The 22,560-nt window shown below is 44.0% G+C and overlaps 2 protein-coding genes across 4 annotated transcripts in view; one reads left to right on the top strand and one right to left on the bottom strand.

Moving 5' to 3' along the window:
- The window catches only part of MYO7B (myosin VIIB), a 48,241-nt gene that overhangs the window by 21,018 nt on the left and 4,663 nt on the right, over positions 1-22,560 (top strand). For all 3 annotated transcript variants that reach the window (XM_053952050.1, XM_053952049.1, XM_053952051.1), the window contains exons 22-44: positions 535-711; positions 1,426-1,635; positions 2,567-2,734; positions 2,999-3,079; positions 3,580-3,707; positions 5,777-5,903; positions 7,280-7,399; positions 8,286-8,459; positions 8,846-9,073; positions 9,518-9,685; positions 10,271-10,388; positions 10,482-10,608; positions 11,332-11,501; positions 12,180-12,361; positions 13,152-13,279; positions 13,811-13,968; positions 14,414-14,567; positions 16,447-16,602; positions 19,103-19,208; positions 19,344-19,457; positions 20,313-20,400; positions 21,479-21,585; positions 22,044-22,229. In XM_053952050.1, the coding sequence (XP_053808025.1) occupies positions 535-711; positions 1,426-1,635; positions 2,567-2,734; positions 2,999-3,079; positions 3,580-3,707; positions 5,777-5,903; positions 7,280-7,399; positions 8,286-8,459; positions 8,846-9,073; positions 9,518-9,685; positions 10,271-10,388; positions 10,482-10,608; positions 11,332-11,501; positions 12,180-12,361; positions 13,152-13,279; positions 13,811-13,968; positions 14,414-14,567; positions 16,447-16,602; positions 19,103-19,208; positions 19,344-19,457; positions 20,313-20,400; positions 21,479-21,585; positions 22,044-22,229 (3,375 nt within the window). The remainder of the gene's footprint in view (positions 1-534; positions 712-1,425; positions 1,636-2,566; positions 2,735-2,998; positions 3,080-3,579; positions 3,708-5,776; positions 5,904-7,279; positions 7,400-8,285; positions 8,460-8,845; positions 9,074-9,517; positions 9,686-10,270; positions 10,389-10,481; positions 10,609-11,331; positions 11,502-12,179; positions 12,362-13,151; positions 13,280-13,810; positions 13,969-14,413; positions 14,568-16,446; positions 16,603-19,102; positions 19,209-19,343; positions 19,458-20,312; positions 20,401-21,478; positions 21,586-22,043; positions 22,230-22,560) is intronic.
- LIMS2 (LIM zinc finger domain containing 2) overlaps positions 9,028-22,560 on the bottom strand; it is a 51,134-nt gene continuing 37,601 nt past the window's right edge. The window contains exon 11 of the mRNA XM_053952063.1: positions 9,028-9,095. The gene's annotated coding sequence lies outside the window, so the exon portion shown is untranslated. The remainder of the gene's footprint in view (positions 9,096-22,560) is intronic.

The following is a 22,560-nucleotide window of genomic DNA, read 5'->3' as shown; positions in this document are numbered from 1 at the left end:
CTGTGGACTTGCTCAAACCTCTGAGCACTGCTGTATTTAAAGAATGGTAAGACATAGTTGTAACCCTATTTTTAATGATGCTTTGAAAATATAACAAGGTAAATACATACACATTTCTGATTGCAGCATAAGGTGGCACTTTAGCCAAATATGCTGAATGCTATTACAAGTCTCCTGACACAAAACATTTTAAAATTTTAAATATTGTGGGGTTTTCTGTTGTTAGAAATTCTGTGGTTTTCCTGTATTATCTGTTGTTGATTAAATTCTTATATAATTGCACATCATTACTAATAGGCCAACAGTCCATAAAGACAGCTGTAGAGCAGGGCCCTGCTGCTGATGTGCCAGGTCTTTGTGACTGCTTGACACAAGCAACATTTGACTTCCTGTTTCAACACTGCACTGGCAGAGCTGGACCTCACAGTCACACACCTTTGTAAAAGTGTTTAATCTTCATACCCCTTCACTCTAGCAGAATGATGTTCATTCATGATGTTCATATTCAAGTCATGCCTATTTCTGTGTTTAAAGGAACACCTGCTAACTCAGGAGAGAGAGGAGGCAGAAGCAAGACAGAAGAGGAACGTGCTTGCCAATAAACCAACAAATCATGATGTTATCAGCGACCAAGAAATGGTGGACAAAATTTTTGGGTTTTTACCTTCTGTGATTGGAGGCCAAGAAGGACAGGCTCCTCTGGGTTTTGAGGTACAGAGCTGCAGACTGGTAATGGGTCATGCTTATCCCTTGTGTAAGTCCACTGATTGTTGGAATTCTATCAGTGGTCAGTTCTGTTTAGTGAACTTCTGTACAGTGAAAGAATCCCCCAAATTAGTTATCCAGTCTCTAAGGCATCTCTTGCAGAGGTGAGTTCCCAAAAGTTTTGGTCACATGCAGTTTAGGGACTATATAGCTTCAAACTTTGCATTTGTTTCTTTGGCCCAGCCAAACAGTACCACCCTCTGCATTTTGGCACCAACCTCATGCTCTGCTGACAGTTCTCTCAGTGATTTTCTGCCTGAAACAAGCTGAAAGTTCATGACACAAGTTATACCATACTCTAGAAGGCAACATTTGTGATATACTTGTCCTGATAGCTGTGAGGTTGGAATTTTGTAGGAAGAGGTGGGCAAAATAAAATGGTATTGATAAGTATAGGATGTGAACAGTAACACCTGGATTTTCCATCAGCAATATTCTTGCTGAGGACCAAGACAGGAAGACCATATGGAATGGATGCATCTCAGAAGGACAAGCTCTGAGTCCAAATGATTTGTTGGTAGCAACTGTAAATGGCTTTGGGGTTAGCTGGAAAGGCAAATTCTGGAAGACCTATGGCCAAGGGGAAAAAAACCAAAACTAAATATAAGCATATCAGAGTTCAATAAAAGAAAATATGCTTTTCCCTCATGTTCTGCACAGGACTTGGAAACAATGCCCAACAAGCTGGAGGAAGTGGACCTGGACATGATTCCCATGAGTGTGGAGCTAGAAGAGGAAGCACATGGTTTGGAAGAATACACCTTCCCCAAGTTTGCAGCTACTTATTTCCAGGGGTCTTCTACACATACACATATCCGGAGACAGCTACGGCACCCATTGCTCTACCATGATGACAAGGACAATGTCCTGGTATCTTGCTCCTTGTTGTTCGTATTGAACCTGCTCTCTCCACAGCCCTGGCTTTACAGGTCCCATCATCCTTGGGTCCTGGCTCTGGCACAGCCCTGGGAACCAGAGACTCCAGAGCCAAGGAGATAGTCCTGAGCCATGGTATTGAAAGCAGCAGTTCCCATCAGCATTTTTTGGCTATTTGCTGGCAGACGCTTCACACAAATACCTGCTCAATGCAGGATCTCTGGTCACGTTTGTTCTTTTCCAAAGAGGGAACTCAGAGGTGTGTTTTGACTTCTCCAGACACCCTTTGGGGACAAAAATGGACTGGAGAGAAGAAGCATGAGAGAAGAAGCATAGGAGCTTATCTCTGCTCTTGTTAGGGTTACTGGTTTGTGAGATAGGACAGAAGGGGGAGGGCCAGGCCTCCAATATCCCATTGAACCAGAAGGGGGATTGAGGAGGGCGTTTTCCTTGATTCTAAGGAGCCTGGCAGAATGGAAAACCCCATGCTTCAAGAACTTTGCTATTACTTGGCTTTCTAGTTTTGGGCATGAAGGGTCCTGGCAAACTCGACTCCACTCCACTGCTTATCTGTCCAGGTCAGCAAATGCAGACTGCAGTTCAGCCAAGGCTTCACCACCTCCCTCCAGCCACAGCACATCTCCAAGGTGCCAGTAAAGGGAATGGTGAGGGCTCAGCAATCATAGAGGAAGTCTGACCTTCCCACCAGAGCTGTACCCTCTTCCTTTAGCAGGAAAATGTTGTGTGTTGCTGTCTTGTTGTTTGGTATGAAACGAAACTCTTCGTGTAGGTAGCCAGAGGAAATGGGAATTTTAACAATTTGGACTGGGTAAAGGCAGAAAATGCCCTTAATCTAAACAGGCAGAAATGACATGGAGCCGTTGGTCCTGTTGGCACTGTCTGACTGTGCTTTCTGCTATTATAGGCTTCTCTAGCTGTGTGGGTGATCATCCTGAGGTTCATGGGGGACCTGCCAGAGCCAGCAATGTTTGCCAAGAGTGCCACCACCAAGAGCAGCTCCGTGATGACACAGATATATGACACACTTGGCAGGAAAAACCAGGTCCAGTTGAGGAATGACAGCCCAAATATGGTGAGACAAGTAGGCTATATTTGTGTTTTCATTTGCTTTGCCTGGTTTCTGTGGTGTTCTACCAAGAGTGAGAAAAGCAAAGGAACTCTTTCATGCTACTGTACTTGAAATGCCACAAGTGCAAAAGTCCTGGCAGGACACTCAGCTCTTTCTGGCAGGAGAGGAAAAAACAAAAACATCTTCACTTGAGCATGTTTCTGTCCTTAATGAATCATTCTTGCTGTGCATTAAACTAATTTCCTATAATGGTAATGTGTATTGCAGAAAGAAGGCAGAAGGGATAACAAGATTTCTAAGGGGATTTCATCCCTGAAACTGAAACGGTCATCCAAGCTGACAGGGAAGGTAAGATGTAGAAATAAATTGCTTCCCTTTCTTCTTGCCTGAAACCCTATCTTCACCTTCTGACAGATGTTATGTGAGCAACCTCCCAGCTGAGAACTTGTTTCCCTGCCAAGCCAGGGCAGCCCTTTGTGGGATACCTGGTGCAGTGTTCTTTGGAAACGATCCCCATGTGCACTGATGTCATCTGTTCTGTAGCAGAGAACACAAGGAGAATTGTTGGCATTACAGAACAGCTTGCCCAGAGGCCTGAGCAGACTGAGAACCATGTGCTTAGGGCTGTACAGGACAGTACAAGAAAGTTCTCCTAGCCAGAGACAGTGCTGTAACAGCACATTTAATGAGTTACCTTTATAGGGAAGGGGGTAATATGGCCTGGTTCTCCTGCATTGAGCTGGAAGAGTTTTAGCCAGTAAGAGAAGGAATGTCTCTCATTTATGGGAGAGCTGCCTACTAAGAGGGGAGATTTCTGGAGCACTCTGGGGTTCTAATGTTTCTTTTAGGTGACAGAGCAGCTACGAAGTGGAGAAGAGGCTTTCCAAGAGGACATCTCGATCTCTCAGAGACCTATGTCCAACCTAGAAAAAGTACACTTCATTATTGGCAATGCAATTCTGCGTCCTGCCATCAGGTAGGAAATATGTACCTGTTGTATTGTGGTTTTATATCTCTGTAACAGTTCTGTAATGTTTTGCCCCTTCACCCCCCATTTTCTCCCAGTGGTTCCACCCTGAGCTTTCCTGCCTTTCCCCCAATGCCAATCTCCCTGAAAGTGCTCAGTCATTCCCCTGTCCCCTCCCTGGTACCCTGTCCATCACTCGGCTCCCCATCCCACTCTCCCAGAATCTTCCACTTTGGGCATCGAGTGAGTGGATGAGGGCCAGGGGTCCCTCCCTTAAACTTCCCCCATTGGTTTATGTGTCTGTCTGTCCTTCCGCCTTCCACCCCCCCAGATCCCCCCATTGGGTGGTGGGCATCCCTTCCCCCTTGTTACCGCCCCGGTATTTGAGCTGTTGTGAAAGCCTCGGGGGCACTTTCCGCTGTTGGATACAATGGCATTCGGAGCTTCTCGGAGCGTGGATTAAACCTGAGACTTTTTCCCCGGCCTTGAGTTGACTCCCTCATTACCTCCTTGGATACCTCTCCTCCATACAAGGCAGACAGCGAAGCGCTCTGTCTTAGCCACTCCCCGAATCTCCTCAAGACACAAGGGAGTGTCCCCCGCTGCTGACCATGCCTTGGCTGGGCAGGCAAAGCCAGGGAGCTTCAGAGTAGGCACGGCGGCATGTACCCCCTTCCTAGGGCCAGGTGCTCATTGCAAGGAAATCCAGCATCCTTTTTCTGCAGTCCTGGAGAATGACTCCCTTACTGCCTTTTCTGGTATTTTCATGTTGCAGTTTAGGCCAGCTGCCTCCCTGTATAGCTTTCTGAATACCCCACAGGTATGGAAAGGGGCAGAGCTCAGGGCTGTGACTCAATAGCACTTGAAGGTGGAGCACTGCCCTAGAATGAGGGAGAAGAGTCACTCAGAAGAAATATGGAGTTAATGTATACTAGGTGGATGAAAGGTTTCCCTATAGCCTCTTTTTGAGCACTCAAGCAATGTCCCCGCATCGGAGATGGTCAAAGGTTTGGATTGCTGAGTGTATCAGACACTGAGGAGAAATCCTGACCATAAGCAATGTGAGGCTGGATCTGAGGCCAAGCATGGTGTGAGGACATGGCAGAAGCTCATTGATTCTGACCTGACCTCATGAATCTTCTCCTTTTTTTATCCTAAGCACTAGTCTTTAACAGAGCCCACAGACACAGGCCGTGCCTTGACCTCAGTCATGGGCTGCATTCCTCTATCCACAGTCACTTTGTTTCAGTCAAGACACTCCCTAAATCAAATGCTCAGCTGGCAAAAATTGCATTCAATCCATATATCATAATAGCCACAGGCTAAGTACCTATACCCTCAGTTTGTGTTTCATCAAATGTCCTATGAGGGAACAAAAAACTCATCCAACTTATGTTCTCGCACATCAGATTTGACAAATGTGTGTTCCAAGAGTCTAGAATAAATTAAGATTATTTTTTAATAGCAGTTTTATTTGTATGCAGATTTTTGCATCTGTTTTCCTTAGGTTCTTGATGCAGATAACTTGCATTTTCAGAAGCACTCCTTTCTCCATTTCTGTACAAGATACACCACAAGTTCATATATAAATATAAATAAAATATATAAATATGTAAATGTGTAAATATGTAGATATAAAATTAAGCGGGGTGTCCCCCATCCTTATCTCCAAATCCACCTACAAGCAGACAGACAAGAGCCATGAGCTAAAACCCACATGCTGTAGAGAGCTCAGAGCAAGTTACACATCTAGACTCTTGGACAGAAATGCCATTTCACAGCTGGATGACCCAGCAGTTGTTTTTCCTGCACAGCCCCCTGCTTCTCACAGAAGTTAATTCAGCATGGGAATTCCACTTGAATAAGAAGGGGTGGCAAAAGGCCCTAAGCATACCTGGAGCCTTTTCCATAACAAAGCTACTCCCTGTGGTGCATTACAGGTGCTATCCTAGATGTTGTGGTTGAACCTAGCTCAGATCTACTTCATCATGCTGCAATCCTGCCAAGCTTGCAGTCGAAACGTAGCCAAGACAGTTCAGACAGTGAATTATCTGTTGCTCTCACATGTTTCTTTACAGAGATGAGATTTATTGCCAGATTTGCAAACAACTCACAGAAAACAGCAACAGGAGCAGCTATGCTCGTGGCTGGATCCTGCTGTCACTTTGCCTTGGCTGCTTTCCTCCTTCAGACACGTTTGTGAAGGTACACTGCTAACCTTTCTTACAGCAGCTCACACGCCTCAGCTGAGCTGGTGTCTTGTGTATTTTGATGTTTTGATGCTGATAGCCTCATAAAATGTTTGGCTTCCAGAGTAGCTAGTGCTGTGGTTTCAGCAGAAACTTTCTCATCTCATATGCTTATCTGAGAATTCAAATAAATTATTGCTGCATTCATATTTAATTTTTTTCATTACACATAATACAGTCTGGATTCTATTGTTCATCACAGCTCTCATTTTATATCTATAATCTGCAAGGGATCTGGCAAATTTTAGCCTCTCCAATTCTGCCTTTCCAGCCAAAGACAACCAAAAGATGTCTCCAGTTACAACCCTAGTGATTAAATATATTCACGAGGCCAGTATAAAATTACACCTTCAAGTTTTATCAGTCCTTACCCTATATCTCTACGCCCTAAAAAGTCCAAGAGATATTTCAACTTTTTAATTATTTATTAATTTCCAAGTTTAAATGGATGATAAATCCACTTCACCACAGGATAAAACCTCAACCTGTGTCTCCAACTGGACATCAGGCTTCCTCCTAGATCTGAGAGGCAAACAGGATCCGTGGATGTGCATGCAACTTCAGCCTTGCTTTACTAACACCCCAGTCCAAATAATCAATCTAATCATAAATGCTGCTAAATAGACACTACTTGGAACAAACCAGTCACAAGCCATAGGCATATTTTGACACCAGTCTTCATCCAAAGACTTAGAACCATGCAGAATTAATTAAAGATATGACCATACCCTACGTCTAGGAATATTTTTAATCATTAAAATAACCAGATGAATGACCCATGCTTGCACTAAATACAAATACATAAATACAAGTCTGTGTCATCCAAGAGCCATACAGACTCCAAAAGCTCAGTTTATCCCATTCATCTCTTCAAATGTCCCATCTTAATCATGGACTTCAGTTGATATTGCCAGAGAACTTGGTAGAACTAAAAGTATCAATCCTCATTAGACCTAATCTGCCATAAATCCTCTTCCCAACTCTTCATTCGTACAGCATGTCCTAAGACTTCAGGCTCTTGGGTTGAAAACACTAACTCTTGCTCTAACCTAACCATAAGAACAAAGTCTCCACTACTCATGTAGTTAAACATGGTGGATAGACTGACAGAAATCTTCTCTCCCTTTGGACTGAAAGTTCTGAAGAATGAGTGAAAACGAAGTGTCTCAAGCCTCCTTTTTGAAGACATTAATTCCAACCCTAATCTTTAATATTTTCTGGCGAACTAAAAGCTAATGGATCACTCTAATCTAGTGTATCAGCTGCAGAAGGTTTTTAATATTTGCTGAGGATTAATGTTTCCTAACTCCTTCTCCTGCTCTGTGCACGTAGTACCTGTTGAATTTCATCCACCATGGCCCCACGGGCTACGCTCCATACTGTGCTGAGCGTCTGAGACGCACCTACAGCAACGGGGCCCGGACTGAACCTCCCAGCTGGCTGGAACTTCAGGTAGCAACTCCCTTTTGGCTTAATTATATTGATCTGGGACATTTTATACTGGTTTTTGTAAGTATACTACTTACTTTGTAGTTATACTACATTCACTAATCTGTAATAGCAGGCGTTCCTAAATCAAATAATGGAAAGCAATTGCACAAGGGGATTGAAGACCAGCCACCTTGGTCTGGGCAGTTTCTTGGATACACCTCTTCTGGCTATTCAGTTACCCTATATGCAGTAAAGTATGAAAGCAGCAGCAGATGATTTGCAGGAAGGTATCTCCATCCACTCAAGAACCACAGGCCAGAAACAACCTCCTGAGGAAAGCTCTTGCTGTCACTTTTGGAAAGAACTCAGCAAAGCTTATGCTTTTAAAATTAGAGGAAGAAGGGAGTATGATGGTGCTATATTGTCCTCCACTTCCTTTAAATGTCACCCTAGTAATTAAATATCACAACCCCCCTCCCCTTCAAGTAAAGACCTCAGTTCAATTCCTCCCTAAATCTCAGGGACCCTATTGCTTAACACACATCTTCCTGGGCAGTGTACTTGCTGCAGGCCATCTCTCCACTGATGCACATAAGGCTGTTCCCAAAAGTCATCAGGACAAATGTGGCTCATGACAAGTCTATCAGTTGGCACTGTTATGTGATTATCAGCTTTCCTGAGCTGTGAGGTGGAGAAAACTTGAGTCCAGTGCTGCTCCAGGGATGTTATTTATATTTACGAATCACCACGCTTTGAAGAAACTGTGTGGGTGTTGGTGATTCACTTAAAGATTGTTGACCAGGTTGTACAGGGTGTGCAGCTCTTAGATCTAAAAGCTTACTTCATTCTTCAGAAGAAAGTAAGGTTTGTCCACAATTTTTTTCTCTCTATTAACTCTGACTTACAGGCAACAAAGCAGAAGAAACCCATTATGTTTAATGTCACCCTGATGAATGGCCAAAGCATCACTGTTCCTGCAGACTCTGCTTCCACTGCCAAAGAGATCTGTCAGTTCATAGCAGATAAAACCAAACTGAAGGATGTCTTTGGGTTTTCGCTCTACATTGCTGTGTTTGATAAGGTAAAGTGTAGAAAAACAGAATGAAAGCTCCCTTCTCTTTCTATGGAGTTGCTGCTGCCCAACCAGCCTCACTGAGGATTCCTGAATTCTGGCACACCCTCAACCCAGTCCTGCACTGAAACTAAATCAGTTCTGAATCCCAGATGGATCTCAAGGCCTGATAATCCTGTTGTGCCTTTCTGTTGGCTCATCACTCAGCAATTCTTGCTGCAGCCCTGTCAGGTTTCCTTTGCCACATAGCTGACTAGTAAAAATACATCCACTTATCACATACAACTCGCATACTCATCTGCTTACGTTTTTTGAGTTTTTTTGCAGTCAGGAGACCAGGAGCTTTGTGTTTATTGAGCAGGCAAGGCGGTAAATGCAGTGTCCCTTTGCGGCAGGTCTGGTCGCTGGGCGGGGGCCGGGACCACGTCCTGGACGCCATCTCTCAGTGCGAGCAGCTGGTGAAGGAGCGGGGCACACACGAACGCCACGCGCCCTGGCGCCTCTACTTCCGCAAGGAAATCTTCACCCCCTGGCACAACTCCCGGGAGGATCCTGTCAGCACTGATCTCATCTACCACCAAGTCATCCGGGGCGTTCGGTTTGGAGAGTACCGCTGTGAGAAGGTGAGTCTCCCGATTCATCCTCCTAAAGAGACAAAACTATATTAATGCTTCCCACATTAAAAAGCAGGAATATGAACTGAGTTTGTAGTGGATGTGAACAACCCTTCCCTTCTTAATGAACAATCCCTGTCCAGGTGATTGTGCCAGCTGTCACATTGCCAGTTCTAATTAATCCTTTCTCCTTCCCTGCAACTTCCAGTTCATGTGAGAGCTTAGAGGCATGTCCAAAGGGGTAAATTGGGTCGTACTTTAAAATATCTTTGCTAATAATCTCTCTGATGTTATGATTGTGTGACGTTCATCCCTCCTTATGCTGGGCGACTGTTAAGAGTTATGCAGTCAAAAATTGAAAAAACCCATTCCTAAATGGTTCAAAGGTTGAAAGAGGCTATCTAGCCTTTGTGACATCCTTCTAGGCCTCTTTTAATGGATTAATTGTTTCAGGAGGAAGATTTGGTGGAGATAGGTGCAAAATATTGTTATATCCAATTTGGAGATACCATCCACAATGAACTTGTACAGAAGGTGCTCAATGACTGTATCCCAGTAAAACAGCTGAAGTCCAAGCCCCTGGAAAAGTGGGTGAGCCTTGTAACCTATGCACATGCCAAGGTAAGAGGTTTGTCAGGCACTGCTGGGTAACCACTCTTGAGCACCAGCTTCTGCTTCTTTCACTGTTTTAATTTATGAATAGTCTGTAGGGGAAGAAGGAAAACCAGCTCACTTTGTGGATCCCAAAGAGCTCATTAGGTCTGGGGGAGCAGAAAACCTTTGCACTCACACTTCCATATGAAGAGCAAGGGGGAAGAATGAAAAAGTACATTTAAATCTCTGAATAGAGTAGCTTTTAAGGCTCTATTTTCCATCTGATGACCAAGTCAGGATGGGATGGCATGAAGTATCGGTTTTGATCTGGAAAGGGATTACCTGAATTCTTTCCATGGCATCCAAGGTGTGTTAGACTTTGAATAGGTCAGTGGAATTTTAGGGAAATTTGGAATCCAGATGCATGTGGGCACTGTTAGCTGCATGTGGGTCCCTGGAGACCGTTCCTGATTTACTTTCTCCAAGTTCCCTTGACACCAGTAACAGCAGAGGATTGTTGGGATCTCTGAGATTGGGCTTGTTCTTTATTGTCTGCAGATCATGCAAACCAGATTTTACTGAGAAAACCTTGGGTGTGTTTTTTTCCTGCAGGCCCCATACACACAAGACCATCTCTCCTCTCAGACTGTGAAGGAGCAACTTGTAGATTTTGCTCGCTTTCAGTGGCCTTTGCTTTTTTCCAGATTCTTTGAAGTCACTAAGTTTTCAGGTAATACCTGGCGCCTGGGAATAGAGGACAGATGTAAGATCAATAGGAGAAGACTTGTATAGCATTGATAAGGATTTTTTTCTGTATTTTCAGGACCCAGCTTGCCTAAGAACCACTTCATCATTGCTATAAATTGGAAAGGCATCTGCTTCTTGGATGAGTCAGAAAAGCGGCTCCTTGAGCTGACCTTCCCAGAGATAACTGGCATCCACACCAACAGGTGAGAGCCCCAGAAAGACAAGATCTGAAGATGGCATCTCTTCCATACTCAGAAAGGATATACCTTCTATGCCACCTCTGTAGATGATTTGATCTCTGTCTGGAAAGGTGGTTTAGCCTAGGTCAAGGAAAGAGAAAGGGGAAACTTCTGAGCAGCCTTGTAAAGGAAATACTGGATCCTTCCAGCTGGTGTAAAGTGATCCTGTTCAGTCAGAAAGGTGTAAGGAAGCATAGGCAAGCATTGAGACAAGAATGGTCCAAATAACTGACACACTTAAGCCATTGTCTGTTGTGCATGCTGGGAGTTCACATATTTCTTGGGTGTCATGGACCAGGACAGGATCATTGAGAAAAGCAGTTAACTACTGCTTGCTCATGGCACACATCCTTACATCAGGTCACTCGGAGAAAAGGGTCTTACATACACAAAAAAAGCCCCCTGTGAGGACTGCCAGAGATTTAATTAGTTGTCAAGTTACTCCAAAAGAAGAGTGTTCTTTTGTCTATATGGAAGCACTTCCATACAAAACATGGTGGAGTCCAGAGCAAAGCTGAACCTCTTCAGTCCTTCACACCTACCAGCTCATGGGAAGGCAAATTAGAACTACCAATATTCACTGTAAGGAAGTTACCTGAAAGGAGATATGGGTGCCTTGGCTGTGTTTACAGATGGGTCTGTAAGTTTTTCAGATGCTCTGGTAACAAATTGTTCAATAATACATAGGGCAGTGAAGTCATTCGGACAGAGTTGCACTCTCATCACACTTCGTGCCGAGGAGTTTGTTCTGACATCTGTAAACAGTGTTGTCATTGCTGAACTGGTGGTGATGTTCCTCGAAGGACTGAAGAAAAGATCACAATTTGCTGTGGCAATGCATGAGAAGAAATCTCAGGGTAAGTCTCATAACTCTTCTATAGGGTGTAGAAGAAATCATGAGAGAATCCACAGCACTTGTTTGAAGGTGCTCAAAGAGGAGAGGGAAAACTGCATCAAGAGTCCCTTTGCTCCTGGGGGATGCATCAGCACAGCAATGCCAAGCATAAGGCAATGGGATTCAGGACCTTTGCACACAAATAACCTTTCCTTCTTCCTTCTCCTTCTTTATGTATTTTATTTAGATAGTATAGTGTCCAGGAACCCAGTTTGGTTATAGTAGGAAGTTGGATGTGGGTGCTCTGGAAATACTTTGCAGAAGAATTTCACAGAGGCAGTAAACTGGAATTTCCTGTGGAATACAGGTGGTTTAAAATGTAAACATTATCTTCAGCTACTTACAACTACTGAGTTTCTTTCCATGCTTTGCTGCCAGTCTAGACACAAAGTCAGCATTCATGTGAATCAAATGGATTTCTGCCATTGCCCTCAGTGGATCAAAGTCAGGGTGTCAGAGGAAACAGAAGTGATTTCTCTGAAGTGTTACTGGAAAATTAGCCATATTTACACAAATCACTTTCTACTGCTAACTGGAGTCAGGCCTTCAAAATACAATTTCCTTGTCTTTTACATTGCAACCCCTTTACATTTTCTCAGACTGTCAAGCCTGAACAGTACCCCCTTATTCTGTTTTCCAGAAGATGCTGGCATCCTGTCATTCAAGAAGGGAGACTTGCTAATCTTCACCGAAGACAAAAGGCTGGATGCAGACTCTGGCTGGATCTGTGCCCAGAATGAAAGGACAGGCAAAACAGGGAATGTATTTTTGGAAGATATCTACATCATTCCTTCCCTCACAAAACCCTCTAGTCAAGTGCTGGTAAGGAACGCTAAGCACTCCATGTGAAAAGACTGGAAGAAGATAAAAATGTTAATATGGTTGAATTTATGACTGGAAGATAATTGTCCCTCCAAAGTCAGATAAGTTTATACCTCCCATTGAAACAAAGCATTTAATTCTGTCCTATCTGAAAGCAAAACTAAACCTAGCCCAGACTCTAAGGAGAAGACTGCAGCTGCACAAAGGCAATGACTTTAAAAAAACCCCAAAATCCACTCTATTCACCATGGGAGATTTCAGTGCCTGCAACTAGTAGCAATTAACAGGTATGGGTGTGCAGTTGAATTTTCCTGCATTCACTCTGGGCTTGAGTGGTAATCACATAATGCCTCAAGAGAATCTCTGAGTGCATCTGGTAACTTAAGGAGAGTATGGTCTTTGAGGGAGCCAAGGTTTCTCATTAATGCTTTTGCTAATAATTTTTGTCTTCAGTTATGAGGATTCAGTATATTGGACCCTGTGCTAACACATAAAAAGCAGAAAAACTGGTGGCAAAACACACTAGAGAGAAGCAGATGCATTGTAAAACACGTGCTGTGCTTTGGATAATCACATATGTTTTCAAGTCCACTACTGTCATGTGAGTGTAAATTGCTTCTTGGAGTCAACAGTTCCCAGGTCTTTCTTGAGTCTCTGGAGATGCTGCTTTTGAGACAGGAGGTCTCGGGCAGCACACAGGGCTACCTGCACATATATGCTGAGTAATACCTGACAGTGCCTGCAGAGACCTGTCTCCATGCGACATCTCTGTGTGGCTGTGTTATTCCAGAGTTTGCTGATGATGTCTCCAGACCAGAGGAGGACAGCTTCACAGAACTCCTTCATGGAGGAACCTAATGAAGAGGATATCAAGGTGAAGCCTTACACCCTGGAGGAGTTCTCCTACGAACACTTCAGGTGAAGCTCTCTGTGTAGAGTATGCCCTAGAAAAGTTCTTGTTGATCAGTAATCCTTAAAGCCTATTATGTAATGGCATCTCCCGCTTCTGATTGTGTTTCTTCTTTTTGTTCCCTGTAATTGTGATTTTGGATACAGAGATTCTGGCCCATGGCCTATTGCGTCTTAAGTCTGCAGAAATGCAAAGGGGAGGACTGACTGGGCTGACTTCTTCCAGCAGGCTCTATTCTTATTTCTCACCCTTTCTTCAGCACTTACCAACTAGTGAGGATATACATCATCTCAGGCTTCAGAAAGTAAGGGGAAAATTAATTTTCTAAAAACTCCTCTTTTTTTGCAAGCTTCCTACCTTCTGGATATGCAGGAAACTACATTTCCCTGCTCTTGTTGACCTACAGAATCAAAGGAGATCTGAGATCACTGTCTTGTGAAAGAACAGGTCTAGAGATATGACTTCATGATAATGACCTCCTTTGTTCATAGCAATACTGATCCAGTAATTTTGTATTGCTTCCACTTGTCTTCATTCAGGACTCCTGAAAAGGAATCCATCAGCAAAGCTGTACTCCAGAAATCCCGTGGGCACAGTCAACTATGGGCACATTCCAAGGAGCCTCTGAAACAGCCATTGCTGAAGAGAGCATGCACAGACCCTGATCTTCGGGATTTGGCCTGTCAGGCCTTCATTGATATCCTTTCTCTCCTTTCTTTGGCATCTGAGAATACTAAAGGGGAAGGAAGACTTAGCTAGGTCCACTGAGATACCTCAGCCACCTTATAGGGGATACATTTTCATAAAGATGGAGGGGATCAAATCTGTTTCCCTTGTCTACAGGGAAATGTTCCAATTTCCTCCCAGTACTCCACAGCTATGATGGCTCACTAAACTAATAATGTGGCTTTAGAGAGAGATTTACTGCATATGCCCAGAGAATGCAGCTACTAGCACAGTAAAAACCACAGCCAAGCAGTACTGCTGCAAAGGGGAAGGGGACAGACAGGGAACATGCTCTAGACCTTCCTCCCAGTTTTAGCCACTTAGACATCAACAAAGTCATTAGCATGTTAGGATCTGGATGAAACCTCCCATTTGCCTTCCGAAACTTCTCCTTTTCTCCTTAACAGCATATTCACCCATCATGAAATTCATGGGAGACTACCCCTCAAAACAGGCACACTCCTCCGTGGAAGTCACTGACCAGATATTTGTGCCCGCTATTCAGGAGGAGGTCCTGAGGGATGAGATTTACTGTCAGATTATGAAACAACTGACTGAGAACAGAAACAGGTATTTAATTTACCTGGGTACAAACACCCTGCTCCTGCAGAGCCAGGCCTCAGGTGCAGGGGGCATCCTTGGCACTGCAGCAAGGAACCCTTGCTGCATTTGTGATGCAGTGGGGGCAGGAGGAAGGGTAAACAAATGTTGCAGTAACAGTTTCCCTTCCCCCTTTTGCCAGTGCTTACCTTTGTGGAGCGCTCAGGACCACTCCCTAGCAGGGAGAGGCCAGAGAGCACCATCAATCATCTCCCCTGAGCTGCTGCTTTGCTCCCATCAGCATTCCATGCTCATCTCCTTGTGGTGTGAGGCAGGCAAGGTGTCACTGAGGCTCTCCTGCTCCCGAAGCAGTCTGTACGGGAAATTTGGCACTACATAGTCCTTGCATCCCGTCTGTGACTGCCCTGACAACCCTCCACTTAAACTTCCCAACAGCAGCATTCCCCTCTCACAGAAACATAGTTCACACTGGATTTTTACCACCAATGAATAAATACTTTTGAGTAGTTATATTAATTAGGTTACAAAACTGCCTTGCAGAACAGATTGGTTACAGAGGCACCTGACCACAAAGAAGTCTCTAAGAAGGGCTGGTGTTTTCTTCCCCACACACAAAATGATAATTTGATCTACTTCCAGGAAAACTGAATTGCAAAAAGCAGCTTAAAATAATATTAATTATGAACAAAATAGTTTGTCCATTTCTGGATGCATTCTATTTATTTTCTTTCTTCTGTTCCACAAGTATTGCATGTAGTAGAACTTTCATCATGTGTGTCAGTGTTGAATGGTAAATTCCCTTGCAAGCAGTTAATCTTACAGGCTATTTAATGCATGATCTGTAACCATGGTGCCAGTGCCATGCCTGATGTGTTCCACCAATGTGAGCAGGATCACTGATGTGGAAAAAACAATGCTTGAAAAGTGGCTATTTGCATATAGCAGCCAGAGCAACAAATCTTTCATCCTTCCCAGGCTGCTGTGTTGTGGACCATGTCCTGCTTGCACACAGACACAAACACCACTCTATAGAGTATAAATGGGATTAAAATAGTCTGTCTTCATCTACAAAATTAGAACAGTACGTGGGAATAAAGAAGCCAGAACCTCTTTATTCAGTGAAGTCTGATGCCCTTTCAGAGCCAGACATGCTGACTTTCCCAACCAAAACCACTTCACACCAGTGAGCATTTCAGAGCAATCCTTGGACACAGCTGAAGTTCTGCTCCTGGCTTTGAGGCAGAATGACTGACCACCTCAAGGCTGCAGAGCCTTTCTTAATGGTGAGGGCAAGGTGCCAGAAGAGCTTCAACTGTCAGATTTCACAGATGCAGAAGCTAGAAGAACTGGATTTCTGCCTGAAAAAGAGAACCAGCTTGATCTGGAGCATTTAAGAACTGTATCTACCTCACTACATAATGCTATCAACATGTTCATTTTTCAGAACAGGAGTACATGTAAGTGCCAGTGCATGCAAAATGTTCATGCCCTGAGCAAAGCTGCCCAGTGCAGAGGGCAGGTGAATACATGCATTGAGAAACCACGATCTGAATACATGTGAGCTTGAACACCAAATCAATAGTGGCTTTCCAAGAGGATGGCACCAGGGTCACTGCTGCTAAGATGTCTGCTAAACTGGAATTTATATTTATTCATGAGGTTTGCATCTGTCACAAGTATTTCTCATGCAGGACTCGGCACTGTCTTCACATGCAGACTGTGGTTGTTGCACAGCAAATGAATGCCAGAGCCTGGGTGAAGGCTCTGTTGATTTGCAGCTCTCTGCACAATGGGACCATGATGGGAGTGTATTTCTCTTCCCTGTAGCTGGTGTGTGGTCAGAGAATTATATGTGGCTGTAGCAGAACTGTTGACTTTGTGTTCCCAGGTACAGTGAGACCAAGGGCTGGCAGCTCCTCTGGCTCTGCACTGGCCTCTTCCCACCCAGCAAGTCACTGCTCAAACACGCCCAGAAGTTCATAGAGACACGTCAGAAAGAAACACTGGCCCCGGGGTGCCGTCGGAGGATTCAGACAGTAATGAGGTAAATAATCTGGCATATAACCAGCTCAAAGTGTTCAAATATCAATGATCAGGTCCCAAAAAACACATGGGCTAAAATAGTGTGACTGTCACTTTCCTTTTCCTCTTTACATCTTGGTTTTTCAAGTGATCATTATTTTGAACTTTCTTTATGGACTTTAAACCATTGAAGAGAGAGGTCTATGTCACAGTTTCACTTTTTTCTTTCAGTTAGCAGCATTTTAAAAAGTTCATCACCACACATAATCACTTGACTCCCAGAGCTGGGTATTTCAAACATCCTAAAGGGCATGCAGCTTGGAATGATGTCACCGATGATATCCTGACCTTACTTTTCTTTGGTGAGGCAGCGTGTCCTTGTTGAAAGGATCAGTACAATCAATTCCCATTCTTTGAAAAAACCCAAATGAATAAAGCCCTGACTCTTACCTGGCTGCTCACAGCAAGGCATTTCTCCATCCACTTGGCATTACCCCAGGCTGAAGCAACAAGACCCCCAAAACACAAGTGCTTCCCGAGCTTCCGAATGAGTTGTCATTCTAAGGGACATGACACAACCAAAGAGAGGGGAAGGACTAACAGGATTTCAGTAAGGCTCAACTGAACTGTAGGAGAAAGGTTTCCCTAGATTCCTTCAAGCACTGGAATAACCCAGCTTGCCCCTCTGAGAAGAAAGCTTTGGCATCGAGGTTGACTCCAGCCTTCTCCCTTTTGATGGTGCTGTGATTTACCACTTGCCTGCCACAGACCTCATCAGTAAAGAATTTGCCCAATGATTTCTCCTTCCAGCTCCTGCATCTTCCCCTCTCCCTCAGGCTGGGCCACACTTTTGGTCTGTGAGCCCCACGGGTCAGGCTTTAGGGGAACTAACAGTGGATATCCCCCTTGCAGTGGGTGGGGTTTGGCACTGCTGGTGAAATGTCACCACACATTGAACTTGCTTTTGAAGTGTCTGAAAAATGCATGGCAAGGAATGCTATTCATTGTTTATTTCTATGGAGAAGACTTAAAAATTCCTGCCTCCCTATATCATGTGCTATTCATGCTCTAAGCCCTGTTGAGCTGCACAGAGCTTCTTTAGAGAGAGCAAATAGGGAGGGGAAAGCAGAATGGGCTGCTTGGAAGGAGGATTTTATTTGCTAAACTGCCCCAGATCTGGAGCCTGGGGGATGGGAAGTAGAACAAAGACAAATCTTGTCTTCTAAGAGCAGTTCTTTTCCTAAGATTAAACTTGCATCTGCTTAGGATAGGATAGAATAGAACATAATAGAATAAACTATTTCAGTTGGAAGGGATCTTCAACAATCATCTAGTCCAACTTCTCCCTGTAAGTAACCTGGTCTCTTTGGAAAGGGTAGAGCAGGCAGCTCAAAAGATTGACCTAAATACACACAGGGGAACCGAACTGAGCCCTTGGGTACACACCTTTTCTGCCATAAACCACTTTACAACTTCACCCCCAGAATCTTGGCCAGGGAACCACCGTGATGGGTGTTAAGCAGATCTCACCTTGGCAGTGAATTCCTAGCTCAGGCTGTAAGGAGAGGTGGTTAGCCCTATGCCTCTGCAGCCAAACTACTGCAATTCCTTGAGCTCCCAGGGCCTCCCTCTGATCTCAGGTCAGGAAAAGGTGACTGAGTAGGGCAGGCCTACACTTTGTACAGTGCCTGCACAGTACAAAGCACATGCTGTTCAGCTTGGTTACAGTGAAGTTTTCCTTTTCCAAATGGAAATGATTCTTTATTGAACAGAAAAAAAAAAATCAAATCCACACAATTAAAGCTGGGATCCAGAGTAACCTTCTCCTGAGAGACTGACCCCGTGTGAAAGGCCCATAAGCAATGGTGTTCAAAATACCTCAACAGCCTGCTCTGTGCCACTGAGGACAGGAACTTACCAGCCCCGGGAGGTAATTTGCTAGATTTGTTCTCACTTTAACTATGTCAAGATTTTGGCATGACTGAGACTTCGGGGCCAGTTCCTTTGCTGTAAAAAGCAGCTCTGCTCTGAGGTATAATTTCAAAGAACTGGGTTTGTACAGCTTAAGCACCTCCTAAGTCAGTTATTGCACTCCAGCTCTTATATAAATGCTTTCAAGCAGCCCACCAGACCTTTTTGGTACTTGGGCTCCAAATACATATATTTTTGCTGATGCAGGAATTAAATAAAATATATTTCTCCTTGTAGCCGTTATATTCACATGTCAGTAAGGAAAAATGCTGCTGAATCCATAGAAGAGGCAATGGTGCTGGCTAGGAAGGTGTCTTCTTCATGCAGCCTCCTTGCAGAGACAGAACAGACTTTCACTTTACATGCTAATAAGACCCTCAGTTTCTTGCTGTTAATACACTGAAATTGCACTGGGGTGGACGTCCATTAGAGCCTGCCCCATCGCAGAGTACTGGCATTTTGGAGGGTGTCTGCTGTTTGGCTGGAATACTGTTGTTCATTTCCTCAGTGATTAAACGGATCTCTCTTATGATGGTGGTGGCATTTTCCAGGAGCGGCTGCAGGAAGTGGGCACCCCATCCTGTGGAGGTTGAGGCCATCTTACAGAACAACACTAAGATCTCACACAAGATTTGCTTCCCCAACGAAACAGAACTGGTGAGCACTTACTTGTTTTCCCAGCCTTGACCATTATTCCAGCCACGATGTGCTCATCCAGGAGCATGTGTGAAAACATTCAGTATTCTTATTTCTTCCTCTCCTCTGTGTAACAAGAGTCTTGTTATCTCATAGACATTTGATGTGGGAACAAACACCAAAATCCAGACTCTGTGTCAGAACATCGCTTCCAAATTGCAGCTGCACTCCTGGGAAGGTTTCAGCCTCTTTGTGAAGATTGCAGACAAGGTAACTCCTTCTTGACTTTGGCAGGGTAGCCAGGCTGCCCATGCTCTCTTATTATTTACCAGGCCACCTAAACAACCATATAAAGCCAAGGACCAGAGCAGGTGATTACTGCTTCTGTCTTACTGAGGAGGGATATAACCTAAACTTGAACTTTTAGCACTTGACAATTATTTTTAGTCTCTTGAAGGAGCTGGATGGAGATGCAGAGCTTCTATCATTCTGCCAGTACCCAGGTGGCACTAAAAGCAGAGAAGATGTAGGCAGTCCAGGCTGCTAGGATGGTTGCATACTGCTGGATTCAACCCTTTTTCACTCAGACTTTGCCCAGATGTGCTGCACATGTACAGTGCCCTCTAGGATTAGGGAAAGCAGGGGCAACAGCACCAGTTAATTACTCTCTGGTTTGTTGGGAGCCTGCTTTGCCTGAGCTGAAGCTTGGGCTGGCTGTCTTGCTGAGAGGTCCCTTCTCTTTGAAACTCTGATTAAAGCAAAAGCAGCACTGAGCCCTAGCACAGGGAGTTTCTGGTGTGCTGCCTTCCTGAAAAGAGAAACACAGTATGTAACAACACTTTACAAAGAGAAGAAGACTGGGAATAATCTAGGCATCTTCAGCTTGACTTCAATAAGCAACCTGGAAAGCAAAAAGCAACAGAAGATGCAATAAAGATCCCAGTATGAAATATAAGCAAATTGAGCCTTCCTCCTATTTTTCTACTTCTTTCCTGCTATAATTCTGCTCTCTCACTGTAGACAGGGAAAGAAAATTCAGCCTGATACTTGGGTATGTGGCACAGGCAGTATTTTATATGATGTACTAACCCCTCCTTTCTCTCCTTCACTGCTTGGCCTCTGCAGGTGATCAGTCAGAATGAAGCAGACTACTTCTTTGACTCACTAAGGCAGGTGACAGACTGGAACAGAAGGAACAAGCCAGGAAAAGATGGTAAGGAGAATGCCAGCATGACAAGAAGCTGCATGAGATGCTGTGTTGAACTGGAAAGTAGCTGATCCATCCAGTAGGATTCACTCCATCTTGGGAAGTGTTTAGCAGAGTCTTGTATCATTTTTGCTTGTACATACATGGCTAATGCCTGCACCAGCAGAAAGATCCAGTGACCTGATCCTGATGCAGCCAAGTACTGGCTATCAAAAATTCAGAGGCGGGGAGGGGGGGTGGGGAGGGGATCTCTCCAGAAATTTTAAATTGTTACAGAAGATTTTTTTGACCTTTTGTATCCAAAACACAGCTGGATACATGCACGTTAGATGGGTTGATCCTCAAATACTAAGAATCAGCCAACACATGCAAATAGGTTCTTTACAGAGTGTCACTCACATTTCTTGAGTTGTTAGAAAATTTTTAACCAGGTTATTACCTGGTGATACCCAAACACATTATGGTGTTAAGGAACAACTTGTTAGAATAAAACAATGTAATAATAACAGCAACTCCTTACACTTACCATCCCAGCCCCCCCCCCTCCAATGGATAATACACATTTTGAAAACAATATCAAACTCTGTATCAATTTGTCCTCACCTTTGCATATTTCAGGACAGCTGAGGTTCAACTCCCTGAAGCTCTATCTATATATCTAAGACTTTCTAACTTCCCTCAGCTGATGTAGCTGCTAGGAGCTCTGAAAATCAGTTTAAAGATATGGGTGCACTAAATCACAATTCATTTCAGAAGCACAGCCACCAGGAAATGTATTTGCACCCGTGTAAGAGAATTTGGGTGTACTGCACACCAGCAGACAGCTGTCATGAGCACCAATAACAAACATTCTATGGTAGTCCCTCAACTTCTCCTCCATCTGATCATTGTATGAGCAGTGTCCAGGAACTGAAAACTGATCATTTCTTATGTCATCTAAAATGGCTTTTTGTGTTGTTTTGTTAGTAATTTTGTTTGTTACTATTAAAACCATAATTACGTTTCTGAAGAAATTCACAAGCCATTTAAAAACTGTAGGACTATCAGTGACACAGAGAACACTAACAAAATCTGATCTCCTTAGGAGCTGCTCTGTCTGTGGCCTATGAGGTGTACTTCATGAGAAAGCTGTGGCTGAATGTCACTCCTGGCAAGGATCTGAAAGCTGATACCATTTTCCATTACCACCAGGTAAGCAGCTCCCTAAAGAAGAGGTATCTTGTGATACCTTAATTTCTTGTGAGAAATTAAGTCTGCAGGACTACTGTCTGCCTCTTGAAAGCCTGCATTATAGAGCCTCCAGAGAATACCTCCTCCAGAGGTGGGGGGCACAGCTCAGCCTCAGAACAGATTTATTTCTCAGTGTTCACAGCTTAGCTATACTGAACATGTTAAGAGTACAGCTCCTTTACCTCATTGTACTGTGGAATTGCTCATCTTGCTCTATAAATCAGAGAATCACAGAGAGTTTCGGGTTGGAAAGGATCTTTAAAGATCATCCAGAGAACCTTCAGAAGGAGCTAAAAGTTCTTGGGATATCCTGGGACTGTGTTTAGCAAGACTTGCATCCTGACCTCACAAATTTAGAATGCTTAAGTCAGTGTTTGCTTTAGCCCATTCTGTCTGCATTCAGAGCTGGTCTCTTCCAGGAGCTGCCAAAGTACCTCAGAGGCTACCACAAGTGCTCCAAGGATGAAGCTGTGCAGCTGGCAGGGCTGATTTATAAAGCGCGCTTCAACAACGACCGCACACAGCTGGCAGCCATCCCCAAAATCCTGAAGGAGCTGGTGCCAGACAATCTGCTCCGAGCAGTGGCACCAGACGAATGGAAGAAGGTAAGAACATCAGCTTTCATTAGTCATACTACATTTACAGAGCTTTAGTAGAGAAAACACATTGAGCCACAGTACATTTTTGATCAGATGGTCTTTGAAAGTACTCTGGAGGGACAGTATTGGATATTGCTGGATTTGCCAGCAGGCAAAAAGATTTGCCTCTTACAATCCAGATTTCACATATTCTACCAAAATTCTGAAAGATATCTGCAGGCTTGAATGGCTTGTCTGAAGTGTGCATCTTTCTTGGAGATACTAATCTATTTCTAGTGGCCAGAAAAAGAGTTAGGAGATAAGAGAGTCAGCAGTGGGACTCAGAGGTTGAGGATAT

This window comes from Vidua chalybeata, chromosome 10 (genome assembly GCF_026979565.1).
Source record: "Vidua chalybeata isolate OUT-0048 chromosome 10, bVidCha1 merged haplotype, whole genome shotgun sequence".
Taxonomy (NCBI): Eukaryota; Metazoa; Chordata; class Aves; order Passeriformes; family Viduidae; genus Vidua; species Vidua chalybeata.
Note: the sequence above shows the minus strand (reverse complement) of the source record. Positions and strands in the feature narration are given on the sequence as shown.